The sequence below is a fragment of the Anas acuta genome, chromosome 1, assembly GCF_963932015.1.
Source record: "Anas acuta chromosome 1, bAnaAcu1.1, whole genome shotgun sequence".
NCBI lineage: Eukaryota > Metazoa > Chordata > Aves > Anseriformes > Anatidae > Anas > Anas acuta.
The window spans coordinates 66182892-66207237 of record NC_088979.1 but is presented as its reverse complement, the minus strand read 5'-3'; the positions used below and the strand labels follow the sequence as shown (position 1 = coordinate 66207237).

The 24346-nt window shown below is 41.0% G+C and overlaps 1 protein-coding gene and 1 non-coding gene across 2 annotated transcripts; both read right to left on the bottom strand.

Moving 5' to 3' along the window:
• Positions 1–1067: 1067 nt before the first annotated feature.
• RNF149 (ring finger protein 149) lies at positions 1068–23126 on the bottom strand. The gene is made up of 8 exons (XM_068680432.1): positions 22550–23126; positions 15775–16025; positions 13344–13412; positions 10371–10453; positions 9796–9892; positions 6930–7125; positions 4518–6567; positions 1068–1654 (listed from the first exon to the last, which is right to left on the bottom strand). The coding sequence occupies exons 1-7, from the start codon at positions 23007–23009 to the stop codon at positions 6509–6511; spliced, it is 1215 nt and encodes a 404-aa protein (XP_068536533.1). The 5' UTR covers positions 23010–23126; the 3' UTR covers positions 1068–1654; positions 4518–6508.
• LOC137850386 (small nucleolar RNA SNORD89) lies at positions 4135–4248 on the bottom strand. Its single transcript, XR_011092528.1, has one exon. It is a non-coding gene; the product is annotated as a small nucleolar RNA SNORD89 (small nucleolar RNA).
• Positions 23127–24346: the final 1220 nt, after the last annotated feature.

Genomic DNA, 24346 nt, shown 5'->3' with positions numbered 1-24346 from the left:
TTGCACAAACACTTCCTTTGTGGCTACCAATGATTAAAATAGCCTCTTCAGTTATAAGCATGTAATCAGTACCGTGCTATGTTAGATGGGGGTAGGGGAGAGAGTAGGCTGAAATACCACTGTTGACAGTTAAATAATTGCTGTTTTTTAAACTCAACTTTAAAAGAAAAACAATTTGAAAAGTTAGCCATTCTAATGTAAGGCTGTTTGATAAAAAATTAAGCAGGAGAGCTGTAGACCTAAAGCAGCTTTTGTTTATGAGGCAGAAGATCAGTAATGCAAGGTCAAGATTTTCTTTTGACTTCATAAGTAAGGTAAACTGATAAATTACATGAATAAAATGTAACAATGACTTGTACAAAATCCCCTCAATCTCATCTTCTGCAGCATGATCTTTTTTTAAGATGCCCTGGAGGAAGTGTTCTCCAGGCATTAGAGGATTAGGCTTGTACAACTTCCCAAAGTTATGATGTGTTAAGTCAACTAAAGTAGAATTTATTTTAGAGCTGCTCTAAGTCTAGAAATTCCTGCTCTATAAATTCCTTCTGAAACCTAGCGCTGTGCTATGTCACTGTTAGCAGTAGCAGTTAACACAGTTTGTGCTTGGAATTTGCAGCTTGCCTGCTTCATGTCTACTAACGTTGACATACAATGTAACTATGCCATATTCATCTTCTCCCTGTTCATATCTCTTCAATAAGTGGGTTTAAAAAAAAAAAAAAAACAAACTTAAAAGCTCTATACTTTGTTTGGAGCTTCCTTCTTGAGCTTTAAATGAAGTAAGGAAGGAGGAGCAGAAATAAAAGCCTTACACACTGAACGTTGGCCCCACAGCCCTTAGCTGCTCAGCACAGCTCAACCCACCACAGCTCCCCAGGGGTTACACAGAGAGCACCACAACATCCAGAAAGGATGTGAGCTACTGAAGACAATGCCCCCTTCCTACCCAGCATAAAGTTAAGCTCACTTTGTGCTTATTTTGAGTGTCCCAGATCTGTTTATGACGGTTTTGTCACACTTGTGTAAAGAAAACCCTCAAGCTTCTACAAAGCATTTTCTACAAAGTGTTGCTTTTTAAAAGGTCTGTATAATTTATTATGGAAATTGAGCTTTTAGCCATTAAGTTACATCAACAATGCATAACTTGACATCCTTACACTTGTACATACACAATGGAAAGAGGAGTTCAGTGCTTGATGCAATCAATGCAACCGAGTTAGTACAAGGTTACCGTAAGAGTTGATGGTGAATAGTTGTTGACAGAGACTAGCAAGTTCAAGAGGTTATTTGCAGTTTTGTTTAAGCGGAAGAGAATACAGAGTTTGGACTTAAGCCTCAGACTAATGAAATGATGGAAACTCATTAATTCGCTGTTCTCAATTCAGAAGGATATGCTCGTTTAAAAATACAGTATCATTACCATGTTTCAGGTGGTGAAAACTAGCTTCAGGCCCAGTGGAAGCATAACGGACAGTTTCCAGGCAATGCATTCTTCACACAAACACATGCAATTATAGAGACATTCTACTTTTAAACTTTCTCAAACCAAGTTTCGCAATACAGCAGGATATCTGAGGAGAGAGATCAGGACCCATACTGAACAAAAACAAAAGCCTCCAGCTTGATTTGTGCATGTTTAATCTTCACATACCACCTGTGAGAGAAAAAGAGCACTTAGTAAAGATCAGCCTCAAGGACAGAAAATATATTACTATTTTTCACCAATTCTGGTTATAAAAAGAGAAAGTTGCTGCTGCCATCTTTCATTTCAGCAATCTTAGTTCAGCACGGCACTATTATAAAACCACATCTCCCAGTCTTGCTCTTCCCTCCTCCTCCACCCCAGCTCCTCGTTCCCTGAGCCCAGCTCTAAGACTTATGCAGTCGCACCGTCAGGATACACAGCTTCCTACCTTGACAATATTCAACTTGGAGGAATTTAGTTTTCTGCCATGTAAGCTGAGTTCGTCACATACTCTTAATTCGAATGTGAGAACCAGAACAAAGTAAGTAATTGATAGCTGGCACAGAAAATTGGAAAGGACAACTCTCTCGTGGAACAGCAAGCTACTGAATTGGATTGAGCCATCCTGTGAAGTCTCACTCAGGCTGGTGGAAGAGAACAGTCTCTTGTCAAGCTGCCCACACCAAGAGCTCCATTCTCTCCAGGTTAAGCTGACAAAATATTTCCAGCTGACTCCTTTACTAAATTTCAGTATCAGCTCTCCTTACAGAGCAGCGGAGCCAGTACTTCCTTAACAGCCTCAGTACAGAAACACCAAGACCAAATGCCCACACAATTTCCACAACAGTATCACTGTTGCAGTGACACAGAGCCCTTAAGGCTTTGTTGAGCAAGAGTTCCACCTTTTACTGCACGCTGGAATGCTGATGTGCACCAACCCCATGCATTTATTAAGTATTTGCAGCCTTGGCAACAACTGAAGAAGTATTCTGCCAATTCACACTGCCCTTCTTAACCTACTGGTGTATACTTCCAAGTGACAACTGCTAACAGTAGTTGCATGTCTGTACTTGCCTAGACATGAAAATTTTGCTTTTGGGAGGAGCTAAATAATCAGCCCAATGCACTTTCACTTCTGATGGAGCTCATCAAAACCCACGAGCACAGACCCTGCTGTCTCAAGCATTCTCATACCACAGGGCATAAGAGGTGAGACAATGATCACCACCATCTGCTCTCTGGGCTCCTGTCTGCACAACTACTACCGGCTTGTCTTAGAGAAAGCTTTAGTGTGCTGGAAGGAAAACCAGGATGACCACTCCTAAATCAAGAAGCCGTTAAAAAAAACTTGGCATGTTTTTTTTTTTTGAAAAAAAAAAAAAAACAAACAGTGTAACAGTTTCTCTGAGCCCAATTACATGCTGGCACAGGACAGGAATTACCCAACAATATTCCTACCAAAGCTGGGCTTTTATTATACCCAGTGCCCAATTTATTAGTTTAATAAGAGTTAAAAACATTCTCGCTGTAATTAAACCATCTTACAACCCCTCTGACATACTTCCTCTGAAGAATCTAGCACTGATTCCTGGCAACAGGCAACCAGATGACGTTCATACATTGGTGAGCAAGGAGTCTGGGGAAGGAGCTACTGCTATCTAATCATTTTTTCCTACTACTGTAGAGATTCTCATCCAAGCATTGCTTCAAGCCCATTTCTGCTTAGGGTCAAAAAAAAGAAGAATCTGATCTTTATTAGGGGTAATTAGTGAAAAAATCCCAATTGTCTAGTTAAACTGGTACCACTGCTAATGAAAGTCATTGTTAACATGCAGTTAGATCTGAAATGTTCTTTTTTTTTTTTTTTTTTTTGCTAACAGGTCTGAAAGCTAAAGCTAGTTTTAAAAGTTATTTAATAATAAATTTATTCTTCGACTACTAAGCCAAGGCCTTTGATCAAAGAGGAGGCTTTAGCCTCACTTTAAACACCACTCCATTTTGAGATGTTTACAGCTCCTTTTTCAATTTTTTGCATCACATCACAATTAATGATGCCTACTAATGAAATTCATCATTGTGCAGTAACATCCCTCAATTCCGCTGGGGATTTGCTGCAATTTCTTTATTCAACACTGCCACTGGGGGGCTCTCTACTTTATGCTGGCACTGGGCTTTTGCTTTTTTACTTTATATATACGCTTGCTGTAAGAAGCCCTCTGGGAGACTTCAGTAAAATCTGACAAAGGGACATATCTCAGAGAGAGGCTCCTACATGCTTTATGAAAAACATGCAGCTAGGAAGAGAACCCACAGCACATACAGCATCAGCTCCCACATTAGGCAGGAGATAACCCAAGCAGAAAGGCAGATTACAGATCCTCCAAAGGGTGAGGAAGACTCTGTTCTGCTCTTCATAGGAGCTGTTGGTAGTTGGAGTGCTAGGAACTAGAAATACAGGTCTGATCCAACAAAGTCAGTCCTGATCAGCAAAAACCTGTACCTACCTCGAGCTGCCTACACCCACCTACTCTAAAAGTTACTTATGCGAGTTCTAACAGTAGGCAATACACTTCATGTTTCTAAGCCTTTTGCTTTAAGCTCCACAGATGGCCTATTTCCTGTTTTGTATTTTCACACTGCCACTCTTTTTGCTCATAATAAGCTTTCTGACTGAGGTCAGACCAATGTTCGCTTCGGAAGATTTTGTCATCGTGCTTCCAAGGAGAGCAAACTGCTTGTTGGAGGCACTGCAATTCGGCCTTTTATTGTCATCATTCCTCAGCAGCACAGCTGGCCTTACAGGACCTAAATATATCACAAATTATGTGCAAACTGTTCTTGTGAAAGCTTAAATGAAACAGGTATGGAGACAGCAGAAGACGTGTTCTAGCAATCCTCATACTTAGTCATTTTTCTAAATTGTTACCACATCAGATTTTATAGGCACTCTCGTCAGTTTGCAGGTTCTCTAGCTTTTCATCCAGCTCTGAACTTCAGTTCTGAAGAAAGGCGTTTTGTTTTAGAAGTATGACTTAAAAGTTGATGTACTTACCACAGTTCTCCCCTCCAGCATGAATATTGCACTGCAGGTATCAGCAAGACACAATCCACAGATTGACAAGACTTCTCTCGATAACTCGTTTTGGTTCCTCCTTGAGCTAGAGTTTAAACCCTCTCAACGTTTACTAAAAATCAATGTTCAGTTTTGTGTTAAGGAAGAGGGAGAAGACTTAGTTTTTAATATTGAAGAGATAGTTAAAAAGGCAGTTCTGGAAATGTTGGTAGGCTTCTTTTGGAGACAAGCGTCCCTATACATTGTTTTAGTTGTGGGTTGTTTTTTTATTTGTTCAGTGTTGGAGATGCTTGGTCAGTCATATTCCATTCTCGTGTGCTTCTTGTAAGATAAAGGCATCACAGAAACTTGCACCTGCTGGTGACATCAGAACTACAACCTGACAATTTTCCAGTAAACCTAAAAGTTACACTCCTACAGGGAAGAGGCAGATTTATTTAAGTAGGCATTAGGAAGAATATTTCAAAAGGAAATTTAGGATGAAACGTCTGCTCTGCAAAGTAGAAGTTTAGATTATATTTCCCCAGCTGAAACCTCTCATTTCTGGAACATTCATTCTAAAATTAAAAAAAAAGTTATTGCTTCTACTGAAGCTCAATATAAGTTAGAAAAAGAATTGCATATTTTCTTAAAAACATTCCAAATATACATTTTAAAAACAAAATACACTCTAAAACAAATGTCTAGTAAGAGACCTTGTTTTAAGCAACCTGTAATAACAGCTTTACCAAAACAAACTGAAGAACAGAGCACATTTATAACATGACAATGCTAAAATCCTAAACAATTCGTTTAACACTCTTAGTTAAGTAGTGTCTTAAATATACATATTTCTTTACAAAACAGTTTAGCAATTCCTTATACCACTTACAGTATATAAATATTTGAATAAGAGGTCATAATGGGAGATGCCAGGGTTTATATTCACTCTCAGATGCTTCAGGTTTCGTAGGTGTTTTGCTATAAGGCACAATACTGCTAATCTAAAAGAAAGGAATAAAAGCGAGTGATGAACCCAGCGGAAACTCCTACCATGGAGTCTCCAGGAGAAGATTTCTAGCGTCTCTATGCAAAGAAAAAAAAAATTCAAACCTTGTATACTCTAAGAAACAGTTCCAATTTCTTACATAAAGTGGGACAGGATGGGTGCAGGAATAAGAAGGAATTAAGTAAAATTTTATAAATAGACTAATAAATATTTTAGCCATAGTTAGCCCTTCACCTCTGTTCTACTGAGTTTAAGACTGAAAGAGGTAACCAGTGTGCATATACCGAAACAAGTCTACATGCTCAGCACGTGAAGACCACCTTGCATAACCTATTACTGCCAAATTCAGTATCAAAAGCTAGCGAGGTGGAGAAAGCCTCCTTTTCTTTCAGCATCCACTCGGAGTGGAACACATTACAAGATCAAATTAGTATTTGTTACACGTAAGGAAAGTTGCAACTGGTGATTTTTTCCATCACCAAAGAGGATATGTAACATATCCATGGAGTTATTTGATTCCTTCAAAGGTTAGATTGTGTCTTTTACGTATATCCATCTCCAATTACAACAGGACTTTCAGAACATTTTAATAGTTGTAGCCTTGTAAGTGTTCTCCATATATACACATATGGATCATGAATAGTGCTTCCAAAGTATTTATCCATTAGACGTTCTACATTGTTTCACTGCCTAGTCTTCAGCTTTGTTACAGCCCTCTGGAACACAACGACATTGTAATAATGCTTACAGAAAAAGGGTTATTGCATCTTTTCATAGGATGAGACATCCAGAGGAAGTTTTATAAAATCCTCTTGTGTACAAAATTCTTAGTTATTAGCCCTTTTGGAACACCAGCTAGAAAAGTTTGAAAGGTAAAATAATTTACATTGTTATTTTTCCATTAACCAGACGAGTTCATACTACTTAAATAAAAAATAATAGTTCTTCAACAGTCTATTCAAGGTATCTTCTGTGAAGCAGTTCAGTGGGAATTTCCATTAGATAGATGCTCTCCATGTCGGTTATTACTGACATCCACATCTAGAAGCCAGGAATTAGAAGAAAATTTGTTTCTACATTCACCTTTTTAAGTTAACATATAAAGCACAATAATCTAAAGTCTGGAAACAAATCAAATATTCATGTATATGTTCTATCTCTAGGTAATAAATCCTCCCAAAACACTATTTACATCTTTTTTTCCTTTTAAGACCAATTTTCTTCATCTTGATGGGATTCCCTCAAAATCTACCTGCTTCTGTTTTTTGAACATCAGCAGTAACACCACTCAATCTGGTCTGCACTGCAATACTAAGACCACTAAAATCCCTTGGAGAAAGTCTCCTTCTAATGCAATTAATGGCATCAAGGATCGTCAAGTGATAAACCAACGTATTACTTACCAAGTAATGCTGTGGTTTCGCCTGCATCCTCTTTTAGACTGGTACACTGCAACACAGATTCACTGGTGGAAGAAGCTGACAATTCACTCACTTCATTTCTGTCGTCTTCTTGTAGAGCAATACTCAGGCTTCCAACTGAAACACTGCCACTTATTGATTCAGGTATTGGAACTTCAAGTGGGTCTTCAGAGTCCCCCTTCAAAATTAAACACATTAACTGACACCTCTGCCTACCCACAGGCCTCCATATTACCACTTTATAACCTCAGGTTACTAGAAAATGGCCTTTTTTTCATCTAGTGTTGCTTATTACAGGTGACCTCATGGGCACAGTATTAAATATCATCTATTTCCAACCTATTTCTTAATATCCATCTATTTCCATCAGAAACCAAAGAAACAGAATAAGCTGAGAGTGGCAGGAATCAACCCAGCCAGCCTTTCAGATGGAGTGTGTCAACACTTGAGAACAGTTTTGCTGCAGACTGGTTAGGAGCATGCTCAGCAAATATCAAGTCTTCACTGAGTAAACCTATTGATCCTTTACACGTCTGTAGAAATCGTTGTTTTTCCATGATAGTAGTTTGGCAAGTTGAGATTTGCTTACTGGGGTGAACAAACATTTGATATGAGAAAGTTTCCCTCCTCTCCTTCCTCTAGTCTAACTTTAAAAACCTGTCCTCAAAATACAAATGTGACAGCTTCTCACTTTGCAGCAACATATGCAGCATGAGCAAAGGAACTTATTTCACCTGTTGTACAGCACGAGCTATTTGTAATAATACGATTTTTAGAATAACTCCTACATGCACAATTCTGTTCCTAAAATTGAACCTTAAGCCATTGCCATTAACATACTAATATAATTTAAACATAAGCAAGTACACTACAGTAGAAATAACTCTTCTTTGGCTTCATGATGAACCTTTTCCCCCCCCTCCTCATTTATCAAAGGCCCATCCTAAGAAATTCCACGCTGATCCTTTCTTTAGCATCAAAACATTCATTTCAAATAAGCTATAGAACTACATTCGAATACAAGTTAAGACACATGTGATACTAACCTCCAGGTGTGTGTGTGTGTACTGGGGAAAGGATTAATGATTTTGTTTCCAAAATTTCAGCAGCTAAATAAGCAAAGATATAAGATTCAACAACGTTCTACTAAGTCAATAAATCAGACGTGGTGAAATACAGTTCTCTTTTTCCCCTAGGAAGTAGTAACTAGATCACTGAAGACTACAGTGTAGAATGCTGTTTGCAGGACACACGGCAGGTACCTGGCCCTCCTGCCTTCCCTCTACCTTGAGCCCTTTGAAAAAGCTGCAGCAGCGAAGTTGTTTACCATAAAATCGAGGTCAGCCTTCAGACTCTTTGCAGAGTTCAGCAGACTTCTTTAACAAGGCTGCACGCTCGTGTCTGCCGTTGCGTCACTCAGCCAGCACACTCCTGAAAGAACTGCCTTGCTCTTCACACTTGTCCTCACATCAACAAGATGTTCACACAAACACTTTACAAATCAGGTTGGGCAACCTGGATCAGGCTGAAAACTGAGCTAGAAAACCTGAATGACTTCTCGCATTGCTAATTTCAGCATGACTTGAACAGTTGACACATAAGCAAGACATCTCCCCCATTCCATCAGAAAAGAGAAGAGAGCTTCTGTACTTACAGAACTTAACATAACCCTGTACTTAACATAACCCTGCTCGACTTGCTTCCTACATTCTTTTCACCTAACAAGCAGAGGAGACATTACTCCTCTTGGTTAGAGCTGGTATCAGTACGAGTTCAGGGGATAGAAGTGTTTTAGATTTTAAAGTGTCTTGGCTTTGAGACTGTATACAGAGGGATATATCCTTTCATCGCATAGAACACAAGTTATATTAACACCAAGAATTGAAAATGAGCTAGCAGTAAGCCATTAACATACCAATGTTAATGTGGTAAGTTATTTCACATGAGAACACTGAAATTCTTGGATAAAGCCTTACTACACAGAGCCACCATAATTTGGTGCATGTATATATAGAGACAATACATGCCTACATACACGCTACGTAGCAAGAGTATTGTCACTTCTCACAAAACAAAACGTTAGTCATCCACAGACTTGATAAGTCTCTAATGAAGTAAGAGAAAAGCTAGTCAAAATGCAAACCTAGCCAATGAAAGGAAGCCTGAAACCAAGGAATGCCTCTTTTCTGAAGACCTCTATAGATCAGTAGAAGAGAAGAGGTACATTCATGCCTATGGCATTTTAGTGGAACTCGAGACTATTTATCAACAGTGACCAAGTAACCTACCGCATGTGTCTTCATCTCTCTTTTCTGGTGCTGTCAGGAAGAAATGAGAGCACATCATTTTCTCTATTTAACCAATTTCTGATGAATGTCTTTAGGAAGGTTCTCAGTACTGGCCCACTTACAGGGATAAAGCACTTAGCATATGTGGAAGCATACACAAATACACTTAAACTATAGGAAAAAAAATCACTATTCCCTTTGAATCACTGTTCTCAGCAAGATCAAGTATATACACAAGACCTACTGAATTTATAGTTTTGTAGCTTGGGCAAATTGCCTCACCTTTGCTTAAACTTCATTACTATTGTTGGTTGTTGATAGAAAAAAAAAGGCTATCACAAGAGAGTACACTGAGGATTCATAAGCTCTTCCACACTAAGCTCCTACCCAAAAGCCACACTTTTTCCAGTTCTCATCAAAAATTCAGTTCTTTGCCCAGCTTCTTCAGTCTAGCCAAGTACCAACTGTAACAACTGTTGTCATTCTGAACAGTTACACGAAGCTGTGCTTCCTGCACTGTGCTTTTTTTCTTGAAGATTAAAGGTAAGCGTGCAACATACCCAGTATCCCAAAGCTTTGATAACATCTAGTTTACACATTGGACAAGTTCGGTGGTCCAAAAGCCAAGGGTCAATGCACGTTCTATGGAAGATGTGCCTAAAGAAAACAAACACCCTTTAGAACTCGTAATGAAATATCAAACATTACTCTTTTAGAAGATGTGCAAATTACTACCTTAATAGGTAACCCAATTCCTCTGTGACTTTGACATTTAAGCACTGCTTAAATTAATAGGACAGACATAACCATAAGTTCTGGAAATGTCTTTATCTACCATGCTAACCCAAAATAAAAGATGCTACTAACTACAATGACACTACTGAGCTATCACTTCAAGTGCACAATTCAAACAATATTAAGAAAGCTCTACTTCATTTTTACACTTCTCCCAATTGCTCCTTTTCCCCCACTAACACGGGGTGGTGTATTGTCTCCTAGTGCCCTTCAACATGTAACAGGCCATACAAACAGCTTCAGCTCTGCCAGCATTTTCAGAAGAGTTTCCAGAAGGCTCATCGAATTTTTCTTTGGGAAAACATAGTACAAAGAGAAGAGAATAATTACGGTGACTTACTTGCATGGCAGAATTCGAACAGTATCTTTCAGTTTATAGTTCTCGATGCACACAGCACAGTTTTCCACATCAACATCTAAACCCTAAAGATAACACATTTAAATGTGCAAATTACATTCACATGTAATTACAGAACAAGCTTTGAGTAATATATAATTTCACAAAACGTGGTATAAATTGGCTTAGGAAATAAAAATGTCTCCCTCGTTTAAATTAAGATTCAATCAAGAGGCAATTTGATCAAGCGATACCTAATATTAAAAACTAGCCCAATTCAGATTTTCTAATATAAATAACTACACATGGTATCTTAAGCCATTTGTTATACCTCAAACGCTGTCTTTAAGATTTTACTCTGCTCCCAAAGAATAACAGATAATTAAAATCAAGAAATTTTACACGAGGTCACAGATAAAATAAAATAGTGTGCTGTGCTTTCATTTTATTTTTACTGATGGTCCCAAAGACTTGCAAGAGATTAAGTAGGAGGAGATTCTTAGGGTTAAGTACTACAAGCCTCATCTTCCCATATATATTTTTTTGTTGTTTTGTTTTGTTTTTGTTTTTTTTTCCTTCTACCACATCCTAGTAAATATCCTTTGGAAGCTAGAGGAGGAGAACTGAAGTAACAATTTGGGATGATTTTTAGAACATCTCTCCAAGCTCACACCAGAGAATTCAAATCATACCATTTTTGCCCCCCACCTTATTTCTTCTTAAGGGCTATGTATCTTCCCTAACAAGTCTTTCTGCCATCTTGAAGCCATACTTATCCTAACAGTGCAAGTATGATAGGTACCTCCTGACAAGTAATTCAGTGTTAATTGAATTGTATAAAACAAGCATTAGAAGAACATACATCAGACCAACTTCCCTTTCATCTCCCAAAAGTATATTTCATGTTTACTGCTGACTGAAGCAGTTAAAAATCATCTCAAACATTCAAATGAATTAAGTACTGTGAATGAACTTTCAAGTTCAAGGGAAGTTTTTCCCTCCTTTACATGCTATCATTTTACATACTTAATGCTTCAAATTCCTAAGTAAATCTTTTGTTAAAAAATAAGCAAAGTTAAAATAAGATACACATTTATTCTGTAATATTTTTTTTTTATTCCTCAGGAGACAAAATCCAAGCATGCAGCACATAACCAAATGTGTGCATCTCGCAATAATCCCATAAGCTTCTCAGAAAGATCTACGTGATAGCAAATACAATTTTTAAATGTTGACCCGTTTTTAGTTAAACACCTCAACTCCGAAAGAAGTGATAATGAAAGGCTGTACTGTATCACAACGGTGGCACTCTTTCAAACCTAACGACTGAAATATGTTTTGCCTTTATATAGAGACAGGACTGTCTTTTCTGACAAGTTCTCTGATAAGTTCATGAAGGTACATTTGCGTCAGTAAGTTCCTGAAATTTGCTGACAGTTTGATGATTCAAATCAAATGGTAAACCATGGTTTACAAAGCAGAAAACCTGTATTTTAGATGTTTTAATCTAATTTCATTCTACTTTGCTTAATCAACGTGACATTCATAGTTACTACCAGCATGCTGCACAATAACCTAGTTAAAATTTTACTTTTTTTTTTTTTTTTAATAAGTTTTTACATTTTTTTCATCATGGGTATATTGATGGGAAGGAAATTCCTGATGCGAAATCTCCTAAAACAATCCTTGTTAGAGGCTGACTGAACGTCAACTTAAAAGCAATTAACAGGTTCACTGTGGTCCTCACCACAGAGTTCATCATGACTCTCTTACATCCATTTCTACTTATGCTGATGTTATGCTGTGATACTGCTTCATGCAAGTTTTGATTCAGCTCCATCCTCCTTTCTCTCCAGTTTCATCACTGTATAAACAGAAGTATGTACATCCTTCTGTTCAGAGCTTGAAATTGGTTATTTTTTGATGGAATTTACAATTTAATTAAAATAACACATACATTTAAAATGCTAAGCATGCTGAATGCATAAAAGGGAAAAAAAAAAAGGCAAGCTCTGAGACAGCTTGTTTTAACATCAAACTAGTTTACTCCATGAAGTACATACACCCTGTAGCATGTCACTTGAGCCAAATAGCTTCTGTTGAAACACATTTTTGAAGTTAAGTGTCCTCTCTCACCTTAATTATATTAATCAATTTAAAAGAAAATCCTTGGTTTTCCATCGCTAAGTGAGTCAGTCCTTAAGTAAAAGTTAATCAAATAAGACAAATAAGGGTAAGAAAAAAAAAAAACAACTATATGGTACCAGAAGTCTAGTCAGAAGCTAATGTAGTATCTAGGTACATAGATGCCTAAGAAGAGAATAAAATAGTATTTTCTTTCAAAACCCTGGATTTTTTTTTCTAATTCATACAGTTGTTCAAATAGTTGCGAGTTTAGGCCTTATGCTCAAAGAGTTAACTTTCTGAAAGTTGTGCTAAAACTTTAGAATAGTTTTATCCTAATATAAAAAATATATTTCTTTAAATATTTATACTTCAAGCCAATACTGCTCCTTAATGTATTGTAAGTTTAAAAAAAAGATTAAACCAAGTGTTTCATTTTCAAAGCTTTAGATTACCAAGGCTTTCTTATCAATAAGAAGATGGATGTTCTCTTAAATGAAAAGAAAACATTACATCAGCTGTACAAACTGTGCAGTCAATAGGTCCTAGGAAGTATTTCACAATCCACCTGTTGATGTTTTCAAGTGCTGATAAGATCAGTATTTCCTCATCTTTACAGTATCAGCCCTTTTTAGTTTCCTGCAACATTCTGCAAAACAGCTTTACATTTCATAAACAGTTAAATGTTGACTCTTCGATTTTAAGATCATCCTTCTAGGCAAAGCCACTAAAATGAACCTAAAATTGTAAGAGTCACATTGTGGTTATCTTGCAATAAATTCAGTTTCAACTCTATAAAGGCATTACAGCAGATTTCAAATCATTCGACAGTAATGAAAGCCACCACATTACCTTGTCTCCACGTTTCACAGTATGCAGCTGAAGCTGGCTGATTGCTTTCTTGGTTTCTTTCCTATGTCCCTTGAATAAAATTTGAAGTATTAGTACAGAATCTAGTTTTAGGAGTTACACTTCAAAGCTTAAATATTTTTTTATGGGGATTATTAAGTCTTCTGAATGCTAGATAATCTGTTTACAAAATACTTCCAGCCAGCAGATGCTGAGGGACTGCAAGTTTTGCATTCTTGAGGCACAATAGAAAACATTATCTGTAGGCACACTGCTCGAACAATAGGCTCAACTGGCACACAACTATGCGGGCCAAACTGACGCATGTAGCCCTGTACAGTAAGTGCCTGCACCAAGGGCCTTCCCACACTGGAAAACTGAAGCTAATTTACACTTTAGAGGCGCTCAGCACTGAAACAACAGCAGTATAACCAGACCTTCTTGTTCAGCAAAGCCATGAGCAAGCAGGCTGTACGTAGGTTTAACACGAGCTGGAGAGAAGGTGGAATCCTGCCGAGTTGCCTACAGCTGGGCTACCAGGTCAAAAGGCTGCTTGTAGCTATTAATACCGCCCCTCGGTTAAACACTGCCTAACACATTATACAAAGCTTTACACTGAAAGGACACATTATGCAAAGGAGACGACAAGAAAGGCTTAACAGACGTGAGGCACCATATTGGACTTCTATACAGTAACAGCCCTAATTATGCTTGGAGGGGAAGCAAGAAAATAAAGCAGTACTGTATTCCCAGACAAAGAGACAGCTACTGCTAGAAACTCAACGCTCCCAATTAGAGTTTGATCTGTCTAGCAGGATCCCTCACTGATGAAACACCATGAGGGAATCAAAAAAAACTTAATGGCAGCTTCCCCCTTTAACAATACTTACAATGACTTATATCCTTTATAAAATAAAAAATAAGAAAATCAATACTGTAAATCAGTAAGTGATGCTAAAAAGTTGTCCAACAATTCCCGCTAAGTGAACTTGACCAGCAACAGCCTAGTCCACCTTCGCTACCAGCTCAGGACCTCCTATATGGTCCTGTTTCATCTTCTGTAGCAAGGAGTTCTTCCAAAGATTTACTGTTAAACTAATATTAGAATAAATCATAAGATACCCTTCTTCACCTTCACTCAGCAGCTACATAGTAGCTTGTTTTAAAGCATACCATAACTGACTTCCAAGGTTTAATTACTCTGAATTCAGTAACCCAAACAAATAAAATTTGGGTTAGAAAAGTAAGTTTTTGTTTCCCAAATTCACTGTAAGACTTCTAACAATGTATCTAGTCCAAGATATACATAGTTTTTTTTTCTTTCAACAGTAGCTTTAAAAGAAGAACAACTAAGGAAAGCGATACAGCCTTCTAATGCCGGACTACTTAATTAAGAGGCATTTACATGACAAACTATTAAGAGTTTGTGGCACTTACTTTGGGAAACATCACATTCAATCTAAATAACACAAGTCCCCCTAGTGCGAATTGTATCAAAGCCAATATAACAGGAAGAAATACCTTTCTTTACCAGAGAGTTTGTGTGTTCTAATGCCCCCTCTTTTTCTGTAAAAACCTCTCAAACTTTATTTTCTTGAAAATATTCCCAGAATACAAATGTTAAAACTTAAATATTAATAAAAAAGCACTAAAGGGAATCAACACTTCAAGTAGACTACAATTTTTTTTTTCCTAAGAGAGTCCTGTAAGTTACAATCAGAGATCAGACTCCTGAAGTCAAAATCCTTTGTTTTGTGTTTTTTGATGTTGCTTTGTTCTCCCCTAAAACTATCTCGGACAAAAATATGGATTTGGAAGGGGCAAAGAAAGTAACCAAAGTTATCTCTTCCTGATCTTTCCAGTACTCCCACCACTCTCAGAACTTCTGACAGCCTGAAAGAGCTGAATCTCGCCACACATGCTCCTTGCAGTCTGCTGCAGTTCAAGTTACAGGTATGACAAGCATTTTTCATAAAGCTTTAGAAACAAAAATTTTAGCCCCAATTACTTGCATCTTATGAAAAAAGTTACCATGGTCTTTCTCCATTAAAAAAATTATTCTGGTTAGTAAAATCTGTACTTTCAGAATGAAAATTACATAAGAATGCAAATAGCCTCTGACCTTTTGACACAACAAATTAACTTAGGTGACAAACCACATAGGAAGCTGCCTTTACTCAGTTTTTGATTATGACTGGCTAAATATATTTCCTATTACTTCATACTGGTATCTAATAATTACCATTAGTCAAGCTTGCGGTGCCAATTAGCTCATTATTTATTAGCCTCACCAACTATTATTGAGTAGTGTTCATAGATCATACAGCAGCAAGGAGGTACAGGTCTTCAAGAATGCTTCAATAAAAAAAAAAAACGTTAGGCAATTGATTTGACACAAAGACTGCAAATGCTTTAAAGCCTCATCCACAATTACCTGGTTTCCAAATTGTGATCCCGTATACAGGAAACGTTGTATGTAGTAAAATATGAGCCAGGCAAGCGATATAATCATCATGGTGATGAAGGCGATGGCGACGAACACAACCGACTGACCGCTGATGTATTCCTGCACGTGACGCGTGCCAACGACAATGGTCATTTTCACCGGGATGCCTCTTCGTACTGGCTCCAGTATCTCGATGCCTTTTGGATAGCCAACCATTATCACCACTGTGTTTCCTGTTCCTGTTGGAGAGGGAAAAAAAAGAGAGTGAGAATTTTGGCATTCTGGTTTGACGGTACTTTGGGTCTCTTTAGTTAAGAACAGGGATTAAAACTGGAAAAAAAAAATCCTATTTTTTTTTTCAGGCATAGAAGAACTTAAGTTGAATAAAGAACCCTTTACTTACATTATGAAACTCTCAAGTGGATGAGAAATTTCAGCAGACGCCCTTTTACTGTTACCAAAGCCCTATACTCCTCATTCCATACAGCAAAACGGGACATAGATGCCACGCAGAAGGCAGGCAAGTTATACACCACTCATCTGGAATTTGCTGAAGTCCTAACGTGCAACCCGAGCGCAGCTGGTCTTTGTTAGCATAAGAATTTTAGCTGCAGCTGGAGACAGTATATGAACTGCCACAAAAAGAGACGCGTTCAGTTCAGTTTGAATTGGAATCCACAGCACAATTAGGCTGGATATGTGAACAACAAAAAAAAAATTAGATAATATTCAGCTACATTAAACATTTAAATGCTTAATTCTTTAGTCCTAAATACTCAGATTTTAATGAGACTTCAAGACAAGGCCTTGTAAAGAAGCATTTTGGGACCCTTCTGGGAGCATGCAACCAAATAACTTTTTTTAAAAAAAAATATATTTAAACTCAAAAGCACTCAATCCATATGGGGAGAAAAGCACCTAACTCCGAGAAGACTTTAAGCACCACCGTACTGCAGCCAAACAAGTTAAGATACTGTCAAGACCACCAAGCAGAAACAAAGATCTCTTGCAATTAGAGCCTTGTTCAGTTTTGCCTAGCAGCATCTCCAGTACTTGTCTCAGAAACACCTGACAAGTCTTGCAAAATAAATGGCAAGCAAACATACTTATTAAAATGTCACCTTTTCACCGGTCTATGCCATTTGTATTCAAATAGTTCTCACTTTCGTGTGTACCAACACTGCTATACGCCCTGGGTAAATTATGGCTTTCTAGTTTACTTTGCTCTCCTATCTCTGAGAAAGTGAAACTAAGCTTGATTCGGGGAGAAAGTCAAGGAAGAAGGAGGGGGTTTCCTAACAGAGCAGCTAAAGCTGTAATGTCACGGCTACCTTTCCAGATTCTACCTACTTGCAGCAAAACCTCCCACTGAAGAGGAAGCGTTCTGCCTTCCCAGCTATGTTCTCTAGTGAGAAGCTATGTCAAAACACACGGTTGCCTAATTTACAGCAATATGTCAAGTGGGGTTTAGAAAACAACAATAAAAAAAAAAACAACCATTTTGGACTCACCTACTTCCTTCAACAGCACAAAGCTATCTGCTTTAAGCATTTCAAACAACCCCTCCAGCTGGGACTGCTCCGCCAGCCACACCACTGCTGCCACACAAAGGGCAGCTGGCAGGAGCTGCAGAAGGTACAGATGGCTGTGGATGAAATGCTGAAAGTCCCAGTTAGGAGCTGAATAATCCCCCAATCTGAACGCCAGGCAGCCTTTTTCAGCTCCACCTTACGCAACCAGCCCACTTGTGCTCACCTCCTGTAAGAGCTATTACACCCGCCGGCCGCGTTCAGACCTGGCACAGGGGCAGGGTTCCCAAACAGGGCTGGGTTTCTCCAAGTTTTGAGGATCAAGGGGAAAAAAGTGCTAGTGGAGAAAGGCCCAGCGTAGGTCTCCACTCAGCCATCCTGCATCTGCTCACCGGCAGCTCTCACCTAGCTCTCAGCATGTGTTGTCTTGTCCAGCGGGTTTCGTACAAGGCACAAAGCAGTGAAGTTGAAGGCAAACAGGACAAATCCACAAGCAACTCGCTTCCTAATTAGCCCTACTCACCAGCAACGTGCTTATTCACATGATTCCACAAGTCCAAGCACACTCAGAATTGGTTAGTGAGCATTGTTCTCCTCCCTAAGCCAGCCCAAAAGCATTACCAGAGAGGATAACAAATCCTGCAGAGAGGTGGGTGAAGCTTTCCTTGCTTTCTGTCCTTGCACTGCATCTCTACGAATTACCAAGAAAAAAAAATAAATCATTAAGGTAAAATCACATCCCATGTCAACGAGAGCTTTCTCCCCAAGAGCCAAGATCCTGATCCACATAGGTGTTTAAGCAATTGCAAGACTTACAAATACCAGGATGGGGACTTGAGGACAGTTCATGCACAGTGCCAGGAGCCTCGGATAAAGGCTTCGGTCGTTTCACTCTGCCTTGGATAAGAAAAGACTGGAAGCAGCCTGGATTTTTCGATCAGTACAGACTTCCTCCCCAAACCCAAAATCTAGAGCTGGTTTAAACCTGCTGCATAGCTCTCTCCACAACTCCTAACACCAAAACGACTTTAAAACCCACAACAACCAGCAATGCCTACTTCTGTCTTGTCACCAGCACGTCCACCTATCAGCCGGTTATTTACTTGCACAGGAAGGCAGGGTATTTTTGTGCAACAGCTGCTGGAGACTGTGACACCTTCCCGTTTGAAGAACCTAACCCAAGTAATGCATACGTTTTTAAGCAAATTTCCATTAAAAGCATCTGAACAGTTTTAAAGACTCGTGATCAATCTATCAGAGGCACACTCAGTTAAACACGATGGCCCTGAAGGTCACGAGACACAAGGAGGGGAAGAAAAAAAAAATTGATACCCACTGTTACAAAAGCAGCCTCAGAGAAGCAGTTGCCCTGAGCAGCCTGTAAGACTAAGGACTTTAACTCATTCCTCGCTCTAATTTTAGACTTCTGTTCTGAAAACGCATTATTCAAAGACAAATGCTGTTGAGTCATCCCATCAGCTTCAACTGCAACACAACTCGCAGACCATAAATCACACCTATAAAAATCGCAGTGCCACACACATGCCTTGAGAGCACGCTTTCGTGGCCTTATTGTTACACACCTGTTTCTAACCCCGCAGAAAGCAGACACATTCATACCCTAAATACCCCCTTACTTTATTATTATTATTATTATTTTTTTTAAGATATTCTTGATGCTTCAGTGGTATTGGGTAGATTTGAAATCTGGTGTGTGCTTTTTTTTTTTTTTTAGCCATTATCATCCAAATAGAGCAGTGAGAGCTGGCAAATCCTTCAGATATCTGGAAATAGGGACAAGTCCGAAGCTCTGGAGATGAAGGTACATTTCCTGCTAGCACGCCAAGGTCAGTTTTACTGCTCCTATTGTTACAGCCTTCTCCTGCAGATGAAGTCATCACTCCTGATGTGGAGAGTGCCATATAGATTAGAATCCTGATTTCGGCAACTTAAACTGGCACATTCATTTCTGTCCAGTCCTACATATACCTTAAAGATCATTTTTAATCATCCAGAAAGCAACTGCAGCCAGTCTTTTTTTTTTTTTTTTGTCCTGAGGAGAAACATTAGAAAGCTCTCAAGGTTTGAGCACCCTGGTAAAATGCTGGAGGTCAGCCCTTAGATCTATTTAGGCATCCTACTTAAATCACCACAATTACCATCGGACATGCTCTTTGGCTCCCGGTTGCAAAACGAAGCCTCTGATCTTCACCGAGGCTTAGCAGCACAACAGCCATCAGGTGACGAGCTGGTCCTCAGCCACCCAACCCAGTGTCCTCACCCCACACCCCAGGTTCGTGTTGTGTTTCCACCTGCCTGAAGGCGCAGGACGTGCAACCAGAAGAGTCAAGTGGTTAAGCAACCGGTACAGGTACGCATCCTTCTTTCCACACAAGTTTCCAATGCGCCTGTCCTTTTACATACAGAATAACATAGCAGCATTTAGAAGCCACTTCTGTGTCTTCAGAACAGTTTAGCAGGTCAACATGACTGTCCAAGTTCAGCAAGCCGCTGATTTCAGTTCTGCCCTTTTAGCAGAAGAGCACCAGAAGCCTTCAGCAGAAAGCATTGGTAACACAGAAGTTATGCACCACTCGAGAATCCCGAGCAGCACTCCAGTCTCCGAAAGAAATGTGGCAAAGAGTTGAAGCAGATGCCAAAATAACCCTAACCCTGCCTCTTGGGAGCTGCCAAGAGCTTTTCAAAACATCATTATAACAGAAAATTCAGAACTGACAGACCCTTTCTTTCCACTGCGATATACCTCTGCCTCCCCCTAATTTCTCAACCAGCCCAGCGCCTCTAACTCATTCTGCTCTCCACAGCACCCCACACCTTGCCTCTTCGGATTCCTCTCCAACCCACTGCCAGCTAAGTATTTGTATACAATATTTATTTTCTTTCTGGAAAGGAATCTGAAGCCTCTGTATCACATTAAGTTCCCACACCACCAGCACCAAAAATAAACAGTTAAAAATGTCCGTATTCCTTTGAAACTGAAACTTGAGTTTGTACTGTTCAGATTCAGTAACAAGTGCAACTGCTCGAGTCATTCAGGTAAAATAAATACTTTCCACTGGAAAAAAAACTCCTCAGGCACACGTGAAGTTGTTCCATTGCTTCCCTCAAGGAGACAAGACTTCCAACATTTCAATTCAGACAGAGAGCAAAGACCTGGAATACGTGAGATATCAGTAAAAAGTCGTATTTGAAAGACTTTCTACTAGAAAAAAAGGAGCAGGATTGCAAGGTTTTATAATCAAACTCCTGGCTTTACTGCTCCAAAACTGCAATTAAAATCCCTACTCACTGCACTAATGAAGCACACAAAATACCAACAGAAGGAAAAACTAAACTGCAGAATTTGTCCTTCACCAAATGCTCTGACAACAGCTTGAGCAAATCACCTTTAATATCTGCCTATTCAAGAATCTTCACACTCCTGCAGGAATAAGCCTAAAAACACCAAATCTGGAAAGTTACCAACTTATCATCCGCATGTAAGTCAGGCTGCACCTCTATCAGCGTGAACGATCGCTCCATCTCACACCATTTCCAGTGCCACCAACTGCAGATCCATTCAGTGGATGTTCTTCGTGCCTGCAGCTCCACTCCCCAGTTACAGCACTGCAGTTTTCCTACAGTATTTATTCCGAGCACTCCTCTCACAAGCAGGGTTTCCTTCTATGTCAGTTCACAAATCCTTTCAGAGGAATGGCAAGCTTGAATGCTGTAAAAACACTACTTTATATTCCATATGCTCCCTTGCCTTCTACAGCCTTTTTCTTCAAACAATCCAAGATTTAAAACACTAGCAGTAATTCTTCCCTCTGTTTCCAGCAAAGTGCACTGAAAATTTTAGTAGCTAGTTAGTTTAAACACTTACACATTTGAAAGTTGCCACCATAAAGCAAAAATCTGTTACTCACAGACAGTGCTGATATTTTTACACGGTATATTCCCACCCCCTCCAAACCATCCTGAGGTCCAACCTGCATTTGTGGAGTCAGTTTAAATAAGTACAAATGTATGCTTGTACGTACACTATGCTAAAACACACTTTTTTTTTTACATAGGGAGAGCTTTTGTCATCAGAATTCTGCCAGTTTACAAAGAAAAATGCTAACAGAGCAGCAGCAGTAGGGGAGGACTTCTCTTCATACCACTGATAAATGTAACTACAGCAGCATGTCTGAACTGAAGCATCAACACAAGAAGGTCATCTGCAGAACAGAGATGACAAAAAAAGAGAAAATAAGATAAGGAAGAAGAGATTTCATGGAAAAGCAAATAATAGCTAGGAGAGGCTATGACGGGGCATGGGCTGGAATGTGGGAAAATTCCACCCGAGAGGAAAAACAGAAAAAAAACTTGTACCAGTTGACCAACACAGAGTGTCAACAAGGGGGAAAAAAGTAAAAAAGTTACAAAAAGAATAATCTTAATTGCCACACAAAACCAAAACCGAAGGTACATCTTACCTAGCACCCCCCCTCCACTTTCACAGTGGATTAAGAAAGCAAGAAACGGGCCAAGCCAATACATCCAGTATGTTATACATGCTATGGAAGCAATGGCTCCAAGAGATTTTCAGCTTGCTATATCAAAGAAAGCAAGTTTATTTTCTTTAGAAGTGCCTTATAGCTCTACTTCAACCAAATTGCTGGTCTTCCTCCTCCTCACCACCAAGAGATGACCGTTAGCAAACTCTCTGCACCAGTACCATGCGCTATCAACGTTTCTGATGGTGTGCTTTGCCTTTTTGTCCTTCCCTGAAGGCCTTCCAGCTCCTCGGCAGCCTGCACACGCTAACAGATTTTTACAGCAGGGTTTTGAGGCGTTCCTCCCCCTTTAGGGTACGGGTTTGATCCGGACACATTCACTGCACCCAGCAGCGCGCTTCAGCCACACAGCCCGAGCAGGGGCTGCGGCGACAGAGCAGGGGAGCCCCATGATACCTGCAGGAATCGCGGATCCTTCCTGCAGGCGACAGATAAGCATGCTCAGACAAGCCCCGGCAACATTTTTTCTTTCCTCTATCCACCAGTTCCCCTACCTCACAGCTACCTGGCGCTCCCATCTCCCTCACAGCCCTGCACGGGGGATGGTACCACAAAGCTGTCCCCACACAGCCCCAGCTGCAGGAGGCATCTGGGGGCGACCTGCGCTAGACAAAGCCGCCTCCTCCTCCTCCTCCTCCTCCTCCTCGTCCTCCTCGCCCCGGCCCCGCTCACCCAGGTGGGACATGGAGACGGTACTGTTGCCGAAGCGGGCCTCGTTGTAGATGACCACGGCCGCCGCCCGCTTCCTCGCCGCGTTGGTGATCTTGTCCTTGAAGGTGCAGCCGCCGCGGGCCACCAGCGCGATCCAGGCCGGCGGCTCCCCCTCGGGGGCCGGGCGGCCGCCGGGCGGCAGGGGCACGTCGTAGTCGGTGTCGGCGGCGCAGCCCTCCATGTGGCGGGGCGAGGCGCCGCGGGGGATGCCCACCAAGCCCTGGGCGCTCTCCTTGGGCGAGCTGTCGCCGTAGCGGCCGCTCTCGGTGTTGCCCCGCACCGTGCGGTTGCTGAGCGGCTCCACGTAGGCCGTGCTCACCCACGCCGTGTACCACTCCAGCGCCCGCGCCCCCTGCCCGCACGGCGCCCCCAGCGCCACCAGCGCCGCCGCCACCAGCGCCAGCCGGGCGCGACGCACCATGGCCCGGCCGCCGCCGCCACCACCACCCCGAGGCGAGGCGAGCACGGGAGAAGCCGAGCAGGAGGAGGAGGAGGAGGAGGAGGAGGAGGAGGAGGAGGAAGCCCCGCCACCTCCTCGCCCCGCTCCGCTCCCCGCCCCGGGCGGAGCCGCGGCGCAGCGCCGGCTAATGGCGAGGGGGAGGCAGGGCTGCCCGCGCGCCCGCCCGCCTCACGTAATGGCGGCGCCGCCACAGCTCCTCACAGGGCTGCTGAGGCAGCGCTCGTGTCTGGTCGAGGCAAAGCGCAGCCGTCTCAAGCAGCTCCCTCTGTGGGGTGAACACAAGCTCTCCACACACCAGCCCCCCCCCCCCCCCCCCCCCAAATGTGTCAGCACAAAAATCACAAAATCGAACAAAAAAAAAACACAAAATCGAGCCTCTTCAACTCCATCCCCACCCTCCCCAAAATCGAGCCCCTTCAACGTTGTTTGTGTGTTGGCCCTCCAGCTGGTTAGCTGTTTTTAAGTCCTGTCCACCGGCTCGCCCCATGACACACGCGTGGACCCACTGAGTCATCGCTTCTGGCCTTTGGAGCGCTCCTCGCCCATGTTGAAGGGCGAAATGAGTGTCCTCCCCTGGGATGGGTGGGCTGCAGTGCAGGGAAATAGGGTGAGGGGGGAGAAGGTATGGGCAGAGGCCAGCCAGAAATAGAGCATGAAGCAGGAGAAAGGGAACAGTCACCGATGCTAAAGGTTCAAATACGAACAGTGCTTGTGCTATTGTACTGAGGGAGGCTCAGTTAAGAACAAAGAAAAGTGGCAAGAAGGTCAACGCTTTGCTAAAAAAAATGTAGTACTGACTAAAGATGACCATTTTATGGATTCATTTTCCATTAAGTAGATATTTTTGCTCTGTACCTCTTAAATTAACAAACTGTAAGGCCTGATCTGTTTCCTCACCCAAGGCATCTGCGTATGAATCATGTTTTCACCAGCCACCAGGCTTTTTTGTGTGGTCTCACACACGTGTTTTTCCTTGAAAAGTCAACAGTTGTCTGATCGCGTATTGTTGCATGTCTTGTCAAACAACACTGTCAAACTTGCGTAACATCCTTTTCTTCCTAATCGTGATTACAGCTTGTGCAGCCAGGGCCTGGTAGCGCCCGGCATACTTTGTGTGGAAGGTGTCCTCGGACAAAAGCCTTGAGCTCAGGAAGCCCGTCATACCAGCAGGACTGCTCAGCTCTGTCAGCATCAAGGCCAGGACGCTCCAAGTTCTGTTGCAGAGTTGATCTGTTTAAAAAAAAAAAAAATCTTTGAACCTAAAGTATTCATTCAAGTAACTTGAACATTCTCCCCAC